General features: G+C 35.2%; 2 protein-coding genes across 5 annotated transcripts in view; both read right to left on the reverse strand.

The window, feature by feature from the left end:
* The window catches only part of LOC124431313 (irregular chiasm C-roughest protein), a 233,292-nt gene extending 227,280 nt beyond the window's left edge, over window positions 1-6,012 (reverse strand). For 2 of the 4 annotated variants that reach the window (XM_046979091.1, XM_046979064.1), the window contains exons 1-2: window positions 5,704-6,012; window positions 2,632-3,200 (exon numbers count right to left, since the gene is read on the reverse strand). In XM_046979091.1, coding sequence (XP_046835047.1) covers window positions 2,632-2,725 — 94 coding nt within the window. In that variant the 5' untranslated portion in view covers window positions 2,726-3,200; window positions 5,704-6,012. Of the gene's footprint in view, window positions 1-2,631; window positions 3,201-5,522 lie in introns of all 4 variants that reach the window. The other 2 variants (XM_046979080.1, XM_046979070.1) reach the window with 2 other exon arrangements.
* A 2,234-nt stretch (window positions 6,013-8,246) lies between these two features.
* LOC124431309 (ras GTPase-activating protein 1) lies at window positions 8,247-13,423 on the reverse strand. The gene is made up of 15 exons (XM_046979050.1): window positions 13,156-13,423; window positions 12,415-12,596; window positions 12,086-12,267; window positions 11,539-11,936; window positions 11,308-11,453; window positions 10,902-11,235; window positions 10,390-10,733; window positions 10,112-10,303; window positions 9,893-10,042; window positions 9,769-9,817; window positions 9,473-9,691; window positions 9,156-9,388; window positions 8,942-9,083; window positions 8,708-8,851; window positions 8,247-8,637 (listed from the first exon to the last, which is right to left on the reverse strand). The coding sequence occupies exons 1-15, from the start codon at window positions 13,201-13,203 to the stop codon at window positions 8,560-8,562; spliced, it is 2,841 nt and encodes a 946-aa protein (XP_046835006.1). The 5' UTR covers window positions 13,204-13,423; the 3' UTR covers window positions 8,247-8,559.
* Between the last annotated feature and the right edge of the window lie 523 nt (window positions 13,424-13,946).

Raw genomic sequence — 13,946 nt, forward strand, 5'->3', positions numbered from 1 at the left:
CGAACGCATCGATACACACCGATCAGAACAAAGCACCAGGTTTATGAGCTTCGCGATACGGGAGAAATACTTATTTATATCCTCCATCATTTTCCCTCAAACGTTAGTCAATGTATATTAAAAATAATATTTTCCTGTGTAGTTAACTTCTTTTCTTTATGAAAGTTCGCATGTAATAATGATCAAATGTAATTACGCATTTTTATTCATCGAACGAACATTTTGTTTTGACATTGTTACATAAAGAACGTCCTTGCGTTCGATCGATTGTTCTTTTCGAGACTCATGAAAAACGCATTTGCGTACAATATCGTCGACGGTATGTTCTTTCATTGCAATAAAAAAAGGGAAGATATACGATGAAAAAGCTAAGGACCGATCGATTTGACACAAAAAAGGATATTATCTATCTTCAAGGGCTCATGGAAACTCGAATCAGAGAAGTTCGAAAAGAATGAAGAGACAAGGAGAAAGAGAGAGAGAGATAAAGAGAGAAAAGAGTAAAAAGAAATAAAAAGACAGAGTAGTGAGAAAAGAAGATAGAAGGAGGAAAAATATGAGAAGAAGTTCGCACAGGTGCACCGACGGCGCACGCGAGCTGAAGAAATAAGTTGCAAACTTTTATTGGGTCGTTCGTCCTGCCGGAGGATTCGTACGAATGATTCAAGAAGAGTATTAGCGATGTAGGAGCAATGCGGATTCAGGAATCCCTATCGTGCGCTTCAAATTTCGTCGCGTCCTCGTATATAGTTAGATAAATCGAACTGTATGTAAATTCAAAGATCTAACTTCGAGCTAACTCGAACATGGTGACTCGAATTTCGATGAAAGAATCCAAAAGAAAAGAATTGCTTTTACTTTCTGTTTTATTGTTTGCTATTACGTAAAGGATTACGAGGTCACCGTAACAATGTATTCTTTTTCGTGGACCGAACTCGAAGAGGAAGATAAAAAGTATGAAGACCGATACAAGGAACAATCATAAAGGAAACGGTCTCGTGATAAAAAGTATGGTATATAAGACGTTGAATGTCTAACGTTTCTAAACCAACAAAATGGACATTCTACTCTCGCTTAAATGTCTTTTCGCTTAAAAAGCTTTTGCCTGCCGCCTTATAAAGTCTCCCTTAGAAAGTCGTGACACACTTGAAGAGTCCCGACAAACGGGCGCGAGAAAAAGACCGGTGGAAACGTATTCGCGAAAAAAAAAAATACATTGCACATTTCTTTTATCGTTGATAAAAGACACGGGTCGAGGACGCCGAGAATCAAAAAGAGAAAATACCACGTGATAATAAAAATAGAAGTATAAAATAAAACGCGTCGATCCACGAATTCTATATTATCCTAAAAATTACATCGGGATTGTAAAAGTGGATGTAAAAAAGAAAACGAATAGTCATCGGAGGGATGAATAAAAATAATTATAACGCCTTTTATCTCGTTTCCTCGAAAGGAAGGAAGGAAGGAATAAGGTCGCGTGGGTGGCACAGAAGAGAAAGAGAGAGAAAGAAAGAGATAGAGAGAGAGAGAGAGAGAGAGAGAGAGAGAGAGAGAGAGAGAGAGAGAAAAAGAAAGAATGCGCGAAAGGGAATTCAGAAGAAAGAAAGAGATTCTTGATAAAGGAACTAAAGGAAAAACAAGAGAGAAAGAGAGAGAGAGAGAGAGAGAGAGAGAGAGAAGAAGGGGTGGGGTGCCGATAGCGTCGCGTCAACGTCCGCAGCCCATTCTCGCTTCAGCATTCTTTGAGCCAAATTACCGCATCGTTCGCGCCTCTTTGCCAACCATCCACCCCTTCTGCATCCTTCTCTCTTTACACTCCTGACGGTTCTTCTTTCGATGCAGCTTGTCACTCCTCCCCTCACGTAGATCTCAAATCCGAGAACCCATTCGGGGGTTTACAAAAGAGGGATGATAAAAATGAGAGAGAGAGAGAGAGAGAGAGAGAGAGAGAGAGAAAGAGAAAGAGAAAGAAAAAATAGACGAAGATCGCGTATATCGTAGGTTCCTCTTCTTCTGTCTTTCTTGCTTTCTTTCTTCCTTTCTTTCTTTCTTTCTTTCTCACTCATTCCCTTCAACTCTCCCTACTAGTCGTGCCTACCCTTTCGAGAAACGCACCGTCGCGCCGCATGTGTTTCCTAAACAGGCCATTTCATCACGTTTCGTTTCCCTCGCGCCTCGTTACGACCTCTCTTTTTATTTTACTATCTTATATTCCATGACTTTTTTACCGTTCCTCTCATCTTCTTTCCTTCTTTTACGACTTTTCTCGCTTAGCGGAGCAACTTACGCATTTTCCTCGTTAAACTTTGCTGGAAGATTGTAAGCGTTCTAAGTAGAATAGTTCAATGCGAGTCCAAAATGATACCTCTATTTTTACCTTTTTCTTTGAAATCTATTAAACTTCTCAACCGATTGATCGACTTGATCGAAATTGTTCGACCTATTCGTTTACTACTACCAGTTTAACGCTTTAACTACGCGACAACTTTCCTTTGAAATTGTTAATAAAACATTCGACTATCACGAGTCGTTTGAAATCGTTGGTCAATAGTCGAATGGAAAAAAAATATAGATGATAATTCTAACTCTAAAGATCGGATTTAGTTGATAAAAAAAAAAGATACTTACGCGTTGCACCGGATATCTCGCTCAAGAGCAGGACCAGAAGTAATCCACCCACGAAGAGCGTGGTCAAGACGAACGATCTCGAGCTGCAGCCCATCACGGCATCACTGCTAAATTTTCACCCTTCGCAGTAGTCTACCCACCACCTTTTTCTCTCTCTCTCTCTCTCTCCCTCTCTTTCTCTTTCTCTCTCTCTCTCTCTCTCTCTCTCTCTCTCTCTCTCTCTCTCTCTCTCTCTCTCTCAGACGAAATGATCGACAGTATCACGATTACTACGCGAACGTCCGAATGTCATCCGTGTCGAATAATCCGTTGGAGCACCGTACACGTCGAATAAGTCAGCATCGATGCATCAATGGCGGCATCACTGACCGGCACGAGTCGAGCTCCTCGACATTGAGGATCCTCGTCAATGTTTTGCTCGCATTTCGCCTCGTCCTCCACCTCTTGCCCCTCGTAATACGTTATTCCACCTTTCCGAATTCCTCTTCCTCTCGGAGTTCCACGATACGTTCGCCTTATCGACCGTCATTCACGAACTTTCACAGTGCCAACGACCCCTTTCGAAGATTCTGTAATGTGGCGAACAACGTGTCACCGAAAATTCCTCACAACTCCTATCATACGTAACGATGTCTCTTTATAGTTCATAAAATCTTTCACTAATCAGTTAGACGACTCGATTCGGATTTTTCTTTTTAACAAAAACGAGAGACCATTAAGAACCTTCGAGATTTTGTATGAAAATCTCGAAGAATCGCGACGACGAAAAAGCTTGTAGTTTCCCTTAAAAGCGTAGCTCGATTTTCATATATTTTTTTCTTTTTTCTTTTTTTTTTTTTTTATCAGAGGAAACCGCAATAAACTTCGGGAACAAGCACTTGATGCCGTTTTCAAAGTTTACAGAACTCCGCGCGAACTCTCTCGGAGAAAGTTTCGTTTCGATGAGTTTTCATTTCTTTTTTTTCTTTTTTTTTTTTTTGGAAAAATTCGTTCTCGTTATCGATATTGTCCATTGCGAGTCTGTAAAAGCCAAGAAAATCTAGGCCACGCAGTATATAACGAAGGATTTAATCTTCGATGGCTTCGTTGAAACTTACTCGTTTCATAATAGAACATGGTACGTATATTCAGGCTTTCATAGCTTTTTTGACTCAGGTGTAAAATTGTGTTCTCGTCGAATTTTGATTCGTGCTTACCTTCGACTATAGATTATATCGCATCAGCGACTTGAAATAATGATTACTCGGCTAGTGGCACGACGTAATGCGAACGAACGGAAATGTGGGATGGCTCGAATCGAGGAAATCGATGGGAAATCATAATCGGCAAAATGCGTAATATTCGATCATTAAGGAGTTAATGGCACACAAGTCATTTAACCGTTCACTTTTCAAGCTCGCGATTTACACGTAATCGAGTTATCGAGCGATTCCAGGTCGATCATCGTTACAAACCAGATTTAGTCTTCGCGATTGTCGGCTTGGATGCGAATACCATATCGAATTCGAGGTAGCAATCAGACAGGCACATAAATCATTCGTACTTTTCGCGAAAATGTTGCTTCAGCGATTTCGCCAAAATCGATTCTACTTAAGCGGGGCTCTAGAGAGATTACGATACTAAATGTATACAACATAGAAGGAGAGAAAAAGATCATATAGGTACGGCAGCGATCGATTGATCGTTCCCCTAGATTTAGATCATTATAACGAACAATTGCATTGAGACATTTCTCGAGACTTTAGAAATCGGGTCATGTTAGGGTCGCAAATTTACGCGAGACGCAAAGCTCGATATCAGTTTATTCCCATCTGAAATCATCGGTCCATAAACTAGGTACGCAGAATCCCTCGTGCATATGCATCGAGCGCTCCCTTTGTTTCGCTCGCTCGTAGTACGTTGTACGTATGCAGTGTATACTGTACGCTATACCATCTTCGAACGAGACGACTCGCGCAAGAAAAGCCAGATCACGTTTTGATCTTATTAAGAGACATCCATGCGAACGATCTTGTCAGTGGTCCTAACCTCTGGTTGCACGTTTATATTTCGTCTTTTTCATTGTTCACGTTTCTTCGAACATATGAATGACTACTATGCAAAACTATTAAAAGAATAAAAAAAAAGGTCTCGTTGAAATAGATTGTCTTTTGGAGGCAATGAGCTTAACGCATATAACAAGAACGCTCTACAAGTTGGCTCCATTATGCGAATCCATAATGCCGTGTTTTTATGCGAAGATATAACAAAAATACGCGATGAAACGAGATTCAAAGTATCTGTTTTGGCATCAAAGTTCGTTATATATTTTCGTCAAGTAGTCGTAGAAATGTGAACTTTACTGTCCTTCCCGTCTCTCACGCTACTACCATCCAAACAATTTATCGTTGATAACGCGGTAAAAGTATGGAGCCTCCATGCAGGCGGTTTATAAAAAATGGAAGAGCGATAACCGCGTGGTCGTCGTAACTCAGTTCGCTCGACGAGCACTGGACCACGGAAGCGAGTTCATGGATGCAAAAGCGAATTTGATACACAGAGAGAGATAAGCAATCCTTGTTAGGACAAAGAGACAAAAGGAAATAGCCGATCGTGTGCGCCTGATTCGATCGAAACCAACCGAGAGATCGTTGCGTCACGTCAATGCTCCCTTTGACCACAATAATCACGTGCGAAGCTTACTCAAAGCGTTAGAGCAATAGAGATGGAGAGATGGAGTAAGGGAGAAGACCGTTCAAACGTCATCGTACTCAGTCACGCACGTGCAAGTCCATCAACGTCGAGCTCTTTTCGTCGTCGCTCTTACTCTCTCATTATTTATCTATATACATATCTATTCTTCTCTATCATTATTGCCTCATTCTTTTTCTCCAAATAAAATTCCCATATACCTAAAAGTAAACGAGAAACGAATCTTCTCTCTTCCCTTTTTTTATTGCTCCCTTCTTCTACATGCTATTACTTCGTTCCGGCGTTTATCGACTACTATATTTTCTGCGGATACGTAGGTACTTGAAAAAATTCAATCCTCCGAATCTCGCCGTAAGAAAGTAGAATCGTTCCAATGTTTACCGAATGCAAAGAAAAGATTTCCTTTTGAAAAAAAAGACTACTTTCGTAATCTCGTCGTAACACGAAGAACTAGAAGGTATCTCGATTTACGAAGCACTCTCGAGCCAACGTTGAACACTTGAAAGGAGAGAAGGACGAACAAGAAGATAGGTTATAAGGAGTTGCTCGAGGATATGTCAGCATGGAGATGAAAAACGTGTCAAATGATCGCGAGGGAGCATAGCTCCGAACCGAGCGCGTACCGAGAGACCGAGAGAGCTTCAAGCGTGCTTTCAACTCTCTGGCTCCGCTTTCGGAACTGAGCGAAGAGAGGGAGCATCGTTAGACTTCAGAGGGATTCAACGCCACCCCTACCTTCTCTCTTTCTCTTTCTCTCTCTCTACCCCTACGCCCACACGACTACATCGCGCGCATCCCGCCTCACGGCGCCTAGTTCTCTCACTCTTCCCCTCTCTTTCCTTTCTATCTTTCTCTCTCTCTCTCTCTCGCTCTCTCTCTCTCTCTCTATCTATCTCTATCTCTATCTCTCTCTCTTTCTCTACCTCTCTCTCTTTCTCTCTCTCTCTTTCTCTCTTTCTCTTTCTCTCTTTCTCACCCATCTCTCTTTCCTACACCGATGCTAACTTCACCTGACCCCACGAACCCTACCCCCCACCAATGCTTCCACAGCGCCACCCAGGGGTGATTCTTCGCTGCTGCGCTCGGTTATAACGAGTATCAACGAATACCGGAACGCAGTCGAATCGGGACACGCGTCCTGTTACAAGGTCATCTTGAATCTCTCTATTTAAAAAGAATAAAATAAAACTTTGGAGATTCTTGTTTTCGTTTTCCGACATTATATTGGCGATTGTCTATCTGTTATACCATTTAATTTTTATCTTAATTTTTTATTTTTATTTGTTTATTAATGTAATTATTTATCCGATTATGATTATATAAATGATTTTTCATATTTGTATATAAAATTAAAGACTATCGTCGTTTACTTTTACAACTTAATTTAAATACGTAATAAAAAGACAGATAGAAGGAGATGAAGACAGAAAAAGAGAGAACGCTGAACGCTTTTTATCAAACCGTTTAGATTATCAGCTTATAAAACGAAACTCAAAATGCAATGGAACGAGAATGATCAATCAAAATCAATTGCTAACGAGGGCAAATGTCCACATAGAATATTATGTCCTATTACGCTTGCTACGAAATAACGAGACATCGAGAATATTTCGCATCTCGCAAAGGAAGGTAGCAAAGCGGTAGAACTTGTCTTAACTCCAATCACGTCTCGAGAAAAACAGCTTTTTTCCTCGGGGGAGCTATTTTCTATGTTACGGTATCTACAGGGTGCAATAAACAAGCTCCTTCCAACCATGAAAAATATGAGAGAAATGAAATAAAAAGCTGAAGATATCTGCGATAAAAAAAAAGGCGTGTATGTTTCTTGAAGACTATTTAATTGGAAATTTTTCTATTTACGATGATCCTTGTAAAATTAAAAAAGAAACTATACGAAAGACTTGTTCTTCCGAACGAAAATATTTCTGCAATTTTTGTAATCCCTATACTGATAGCCACTGCTTTTTTTTACATAAAGACTATAACATATTCTGTATCTATATATATAAACTATATACACGTACACATATACATACATACATACATACATACATATATACATACATACATACATACATACATATTTACACACTATATATATATAATATATATATACACATACACATGCCCACACACACACACACACACACACATCATCATAAATATTATATCATTTTTGCTCAGACGTAAGAAAAGAACGAAAAGAATTAACGAACAAAACTTATAATTAAATATAACATAATAATAACTTAGTAAATTATCTACTTACATCGATATACTGCAATTTTCTCATTTCGTACACTTTCTCACCTTCTAAGTTAGACATATTAATCTTCTACTCGATATACCACAATAAACTGTAAATGAAACAAATTTACTTGTTTTCTCATAGTAACGTCAATTTTTTTTATTGTTTTATCATGACAAAGTTCGTAGAAAAATTTATTAAGAAGAACGAATATAATCAAACATATTTACGAAGTATATTGTACACCTTACATATATGTATAGTTATTATTTATTTTTATTATGTCTTTAATGAAAACATATTTACCTATATAGTTATATGAAAATTATACTTTATGATCATCACAATATTAACAAAAGATGCAAGATACAATTTGGCAGTTAACGCTATTGAATAAATTCAAGTTCGATTAAACTATGTAAAATTTTGATTGGTCGATTGGACAAACTTCGCTCTCTCATTGGAAGTTAATAGACAAATGATATGCGTTCTCTTATAACACATTTCTGTATCTTGAAATAAAATGTAAAAACGCGCACAAATTGAAATTCGCGAATAATGTATTTTGTAATCAGTTTTAATGCCATTTTAAAAAATTGTGTTTTTACTTCGAGTTTTATATTTAAGAAATTTATTTAATCAAGGGATTGGAAATAAGAAAGAAAATTTAAGAGAATTGATATTTTAATTTGTATTTATTTTCGAGCACCTAAGTAAATATAAAATCATTATACGCCTATATGGTTCTGTATGTAACTATATCACTATCGTATTACTGTCGTTATAACTATTTATAGAAGCTATCCTCTAATTACATATGAAATAGTAATGTAGGCTTGTGTGTATACAGTAATATATATGGCACGTCAGTCTGTACGTTTAATTACTTATATCACTTAATTATACTTATTAAATACTACTGAATCCGTCATGAAAGTCTGTAAAGGTTTTATTGTGTTTGGCATTGTTCATATTTAATGGCTTTAGCACTACCGTATCATTTCCATGTACTTTTGTTTGTGCTTGCTAAGCATTTCAGTCACTGTTACCAATTGCTTTATTGTTGGCTGCAAAATGCGTAAATTTCCATAAAATTTATTATATATAATATTCTAAATAAAATATAATCGAGCTTACTTGTGTTTTTGACAAAACTTGTAATTCCTTTAAATGGGAAACACAGATGTGATGTAATGTCGCCAGATCTCTTGCAGTATCCGATACGCAAGCACTTTTACTTCTTGGATCGGCGCCTTCAGATTCTGGTTTTTCAGTTACATTCTAAATATAATAAAGTATTATATTAATCATCACACATATCTTATCACACAATATCATGTACTAATCAATATAAATTATAGTAGAACTCACGGATAACTGATCCAGAAACACAACCATTCGTTCCTTATTTTTGAGAATAAAAGGATTTACAACTTCCATATATGGCTCTTTCCCACCAAATTCAACCAAATTAGCCAAATTTTGCAAACATTTTGCCACCATCACTAGTGATCTGTGCAATAGTATTATATAAAGGGAAAAAAATAAAATAAATCTATTAAATACAACATGTATGCATCGTTACCTTGCTGCCGTTGGAGGCGGAGGTTCTGCTATCAAATTGAATGACCTAGGATTCAAAATAGCAGGACAAAGTAAACGTAAAAATATAAATCCACTGACTACTCGTGTCCTGACTAATCTTTCATGTGGCCATTTTGCAACAACAGCTCTTTGTAGGCAACCGCAAATGTATCTTAGAGTTTTTGGACAAGCATCGGGACTTGTAAAAATGCTTAATGTCACTTCATCCAAAACCTATATTTTAATTAAATTTTTGTTAAAAACTACATAATTCATTTATATACATATACATTAGAAAGTGTTAAAATTCTAACACACTTGTAATAAAAATTCAGCATTGCTACACGCATCTTCAGGTGAATCCATTTTAGTAGGATTCAATTCACAACTCTGTTTACTTTCGATTAATTTTACGATGGTATCGCGCAAAGCAGCTTTCAAAAACGAAGTACAAACTGATTTCATATATAAATCCATTAAAGTTGTTGTGAGACTGGCTGCTCTAAATAAAGTAGGTGTTTCATCTTCCTTATCCACCTAAATAAAAATACAATAAATAATGATAGCGATGTATTAATTCAAATCAATTTATACGTTATTTTTTTAATACCAACTTCTGCTTGATTCAAAGAACGTAAGAGATCAGCTTCTTTTCGCTCGTGTCTAAAATATAAATGATTATTCATAATATTTTTAATACGATCATAGAATGTTAACGATAATTGAAAATACAAATACCTGAATATTCGAAGAAGACTATTGGCTAATGGTACTCTATCAAGATGACATACATCTGCCAAAGCCCTAACAACGTGAAGTTCTGGATCTAACAATAATTCCTGTAGGGGACTATATTCTTCCGGAGGCATTGCCAAATCATGTCTATACCTAGAGTTAAACAATAAATATATTAAAATTATACAATTCCTCGCGATATACGCTATGTATAACATTTACCTCAAACGTAATCGTAATGCTCCCCACTCTCCAATTGGTGTGACGCCTGATAATGGATACCATTCATCCATTTCTTCTCCATTGGTTAAACTCGACAGCTCTACCGTTAATTCCGCAACTTCCGTATCTTTACTGCGTTTGCCTTTGTTGTATAATGTCAGAGAAAATGACATAACGTCTGGTGGTACATCCCTGTTAAGTAACTTACAATAAGAGCATCGTCATGGTTGTATTTTATCAAATTTTTTAACTTTTTAGTTCAACGTTCGGATACGTACTCCAGAATGAATTCTTCATCCCAGAGTGGATGTAATCCAGTCTTAACCTTTGTGCGTGCAACTTTTACGTTGTTTAGAGCCACTATGATGAATGGGTTTGGTACTAGCTTATATGGAAGTCTATGCGCGTCTAGAATGTGCAGATGTAATGAACGCAATTCGCGGAGACGAGCAACCTTCGGTGCACGTGTAAGTTGTGATACACATAATGGTTTCAAGGCATTAATCCAATCTAAAGCATTTTCCGAATTTGGAGCAGCCAGATAAGTTATCGTGGCCAAACATGGTAAAGCACGTTCAACTAATTGGAAGCAATGAGGCCTATCAAACACACTTTCATGGACCTAAAAAAACTATATTTCAGCGATATGGTGAAATATTATGTTCTGATTCATGCACCAATTTATATGAAATATCTTGATATCGTTAGTTTTTTAGTCAAAATCCTAAACTTAATATCCTATAAATTGTATATCTGAAATACTCTTATTTCAGTATAGTATACAAATTACCTGATATAAATAAGCACAGCTTAAATCAATGAGACCTTTTGGTTTTGTTCTCTTAGGATTGTCATATAAATAAAGATGTGTATCAGTAGCATCTACTAAAAGTACAAAATACAATGCTTTCCATTTTTTGTTTTTCTCTGATTTTTTTTCCAAATAACCCTGCATTTTTATTCCTTTATTTTTCTTTACGCCAGATTGCTCACGACATTCTCTAAGAGTTGCATAAATTTTTTCTGCATGTTGTACTTCTCTATTGACTCTTACACTTCCATCAGGCTCAGTCACCATTGCTTGGACTAATGTATGTCCTTCCACTATTTGTTCCTTTCGATATCTATTACATTATCAGTAATAAATTATTACAAATAATGAGAAAAATAATTCATTATAAAGAGTATACAATTACCTATTTATTACAGCATCCAGACATTCAAATGTTCTACCACCCATAAGATATCTCACACCTTTCTTTTCTATTCTAAATCTTTGTATTTGATTATTAATATGAAAAAAAAGGGAGTAATCTCCTGGACTGTTATCAGATGGTCGAACCTTTATATAAAATTTATTAAAGAAATTGAATGCGAGTAATAAAATAATGTTAAAATTACGTAAGTTAGAATACTCTTTTTCTTACCAAAAAACTTCCAGGACCTGCTTTGACCAACATATCAACAGCTTCGCTTTTTGTAACATTTGGATGGAACCAAGAAAATACAGTGTTTGGATCAATAGAATCATCCAAATCCTCTACTAATTCCCGGAAGATAAGTCCTTGTTCTCCAGTTCTATGAGCAGTAACCCATAACCAGCCATCACCCATATCATTGTGAACAAAAAATATATCACCCTTTTGGAAACTTAATTCATCCGTATCAGGCATTTTTGTGTATGGCAATATCGCAACTATCCTCTTTTTGTCATTCACAGGCTCAGGTGGAGGTGTTGGATGTATAAGTCTTTCTCTCTTTAAAAGATCCGAGCAATGAGTATAATAAGCAACAAGGTCTGATAAACTATTAAATTGACGACCTCCTGCAAAATATATTGTTGCTCTTTAACACCTTTCATATTTACATGAAAATATTGTATTGTAAATGATATCACAAAATCTATATGAAATATAACTTGCATCAAGAGTACACTTGCACTGATGTTATTCCTAATGAAGTATGTGATCCTACCAATATAATAATCTCCACACACAGCCGTAATTCGAAAATGATTAATTCCAGTTCTTCCAAAATAAGATAGTACGTAACTACCAGGCTTTCTATCACTTTCACGAACCAAATAACTTCCCATTTTACTAGCATCCCATAGTCTTTCTTCTGCGGTAAATCTGTCTAATCTTCCATGGTACCATCTATAGATAATTAACTTATTAATTTAAATATTAATATTAAAGGGAATGATATATGAATTATTATTTAATTATAAGTACTTCACTAGTGTATAAAATAGTTTTAAATGCCATGCAAATCTAATGACAAGAAAAATGAAATAATCTCACTGATTTTCTGGAGGAGCAGTTAACAATGTAGCATTTGCACTGTCAGGTTCTTCTGTATCCTGTATATCATCAGGTATATTTTCTAAGAAAGGATCAAACTCATTTTCCACATTCAAAGATTCATTCTGCCCACCATCTTCACTTCCAGTACTGGGTGAACCGCCTTTACTACTATGATCCATCTATAGAAAAAAAAGAGAAACAAAAAAAAAAAAATATATATATATATAAAATACAGGAACAAATTACAAAGGATATGTAATAATAAGATCTTAGTTCAAATATTTAAATATCTTAACATTTTTATATTTTTAAGTTGATACATTAAATATGATACAAAAGAAATAAAAGTATTACGCTTAATATAATGTTTACATTAACTTATTTGTAATTAATACAATGGAATTAATGTAAGTAATATAAAGGGTAACACAAAGAAAATTATATACATGTTCTTCATTAGTACTGGAGACATGGATATTTATACAAAATCATTATATCCTATTATTAAAAAATTTATCTAAACAATAAATAAATGGAAATTTTACGAACATTAGACAATGAAGGGAAAGAAACTCTGAATGAGAATTAATAATAAATAATTTTTATAGCGTGAAAAATAATGGCTTCGAAAAGATGAAAATTTGTCTTTACTTTTTTTTTTCATTCAATAAAAGAAGTTTTTTCTTCAAATAAAAATCTAAATAATTTTAAACGAATAATATAAATGTATATACGTACCTTAGTGTTATTTGATACACTAGGTCCTCCACGTACAAATTCTGCCATTTTATCAACATGCACTCGTTCACACACACGTTTATTAAAAATTCGAAGTCTTAAGTAAACAGCATTCGTCTTATTGCACCCTTTCTTTCTACATCTATTTACAAAGATAGGCTTTTATCGATATAAAATGTATTGACGTTTCCAGGCTGCCATTTTACTACCGCACACGCTACCCCAAAATACATATAACCAAGAGAAGATATTCATCAGAAAATGTCAGATTGTAAACAGCGAATCAACTTCCTATGGAATACGTTAAATTTTAATATCCAGAACAATGTCACCAACTTTATTTTTCTCAAATTCCCTAAAAATATATTTAACACCGATGATTCTAAAGAAACTTTATTAATGATATATCTTATGAATTTATATGTAATATTATCCTATTTAATTATATACATTTTTAATTATAGACATCTTTCACAATAGCGATTCAATCCTTGGATAAAAAAAAATTCTTATTATTTTAAGTTATTCACTAATATTACATTCTTTTTTTTTTATATCTTTATAATGTAAGTATATTATTAAAATATATCAACAATGGAAAACATAAGATAATAAATAGTACGCAGATTCTCTATGCGTTGAGATTGGTTAAGACAGAGACGATCAATATTTCTTATAAAACAATATTTTTTATATAAAGTAAATAACTATTCTAATTAATTATGTTTAATTTCATTCTCATTTTTTAATTATACAGCTTTAAACAAATATTCGAGTTTAATTGAATTGAA

Source organism: Vespa crabro, chromosome 1, assembly GCF_910589235.1.
Source record: "Vespa crabro chromosome 1, iyVesCrab1.2, whole genome shotgun sequence".
Taxonomy (NCBI): Eukaryota; Metazoa; Arthropoda; class Insecta; order Hymenoptera; family Vespidae; genus Vespa; species Vespa crabro.

Bases quoted from the DNA above. Each gene is read 5' to 3' on its own strand.
- LOC124431309 (XM_046979050.1), bottom strand. From the start codon at position 13,203: ATGGCAGAATTTGTACGTGGAGGACCTAGTGTATCAAATAACACTAAG. The intron at 10,304-10,389 runs GTACGTATCCGA...GTTACTTAACAG, and splicing joins GATGAAGAATTCATTCTGGA to GGATGTACCACCAGACGTTA. The intron at 9,084-9,155 runs GTAACGATGCAT...ACTATTGCACAG, and splicing joins CCGCCTCCAACGGCAGCAAG to ATCACTAGTGATGGTGGCAA.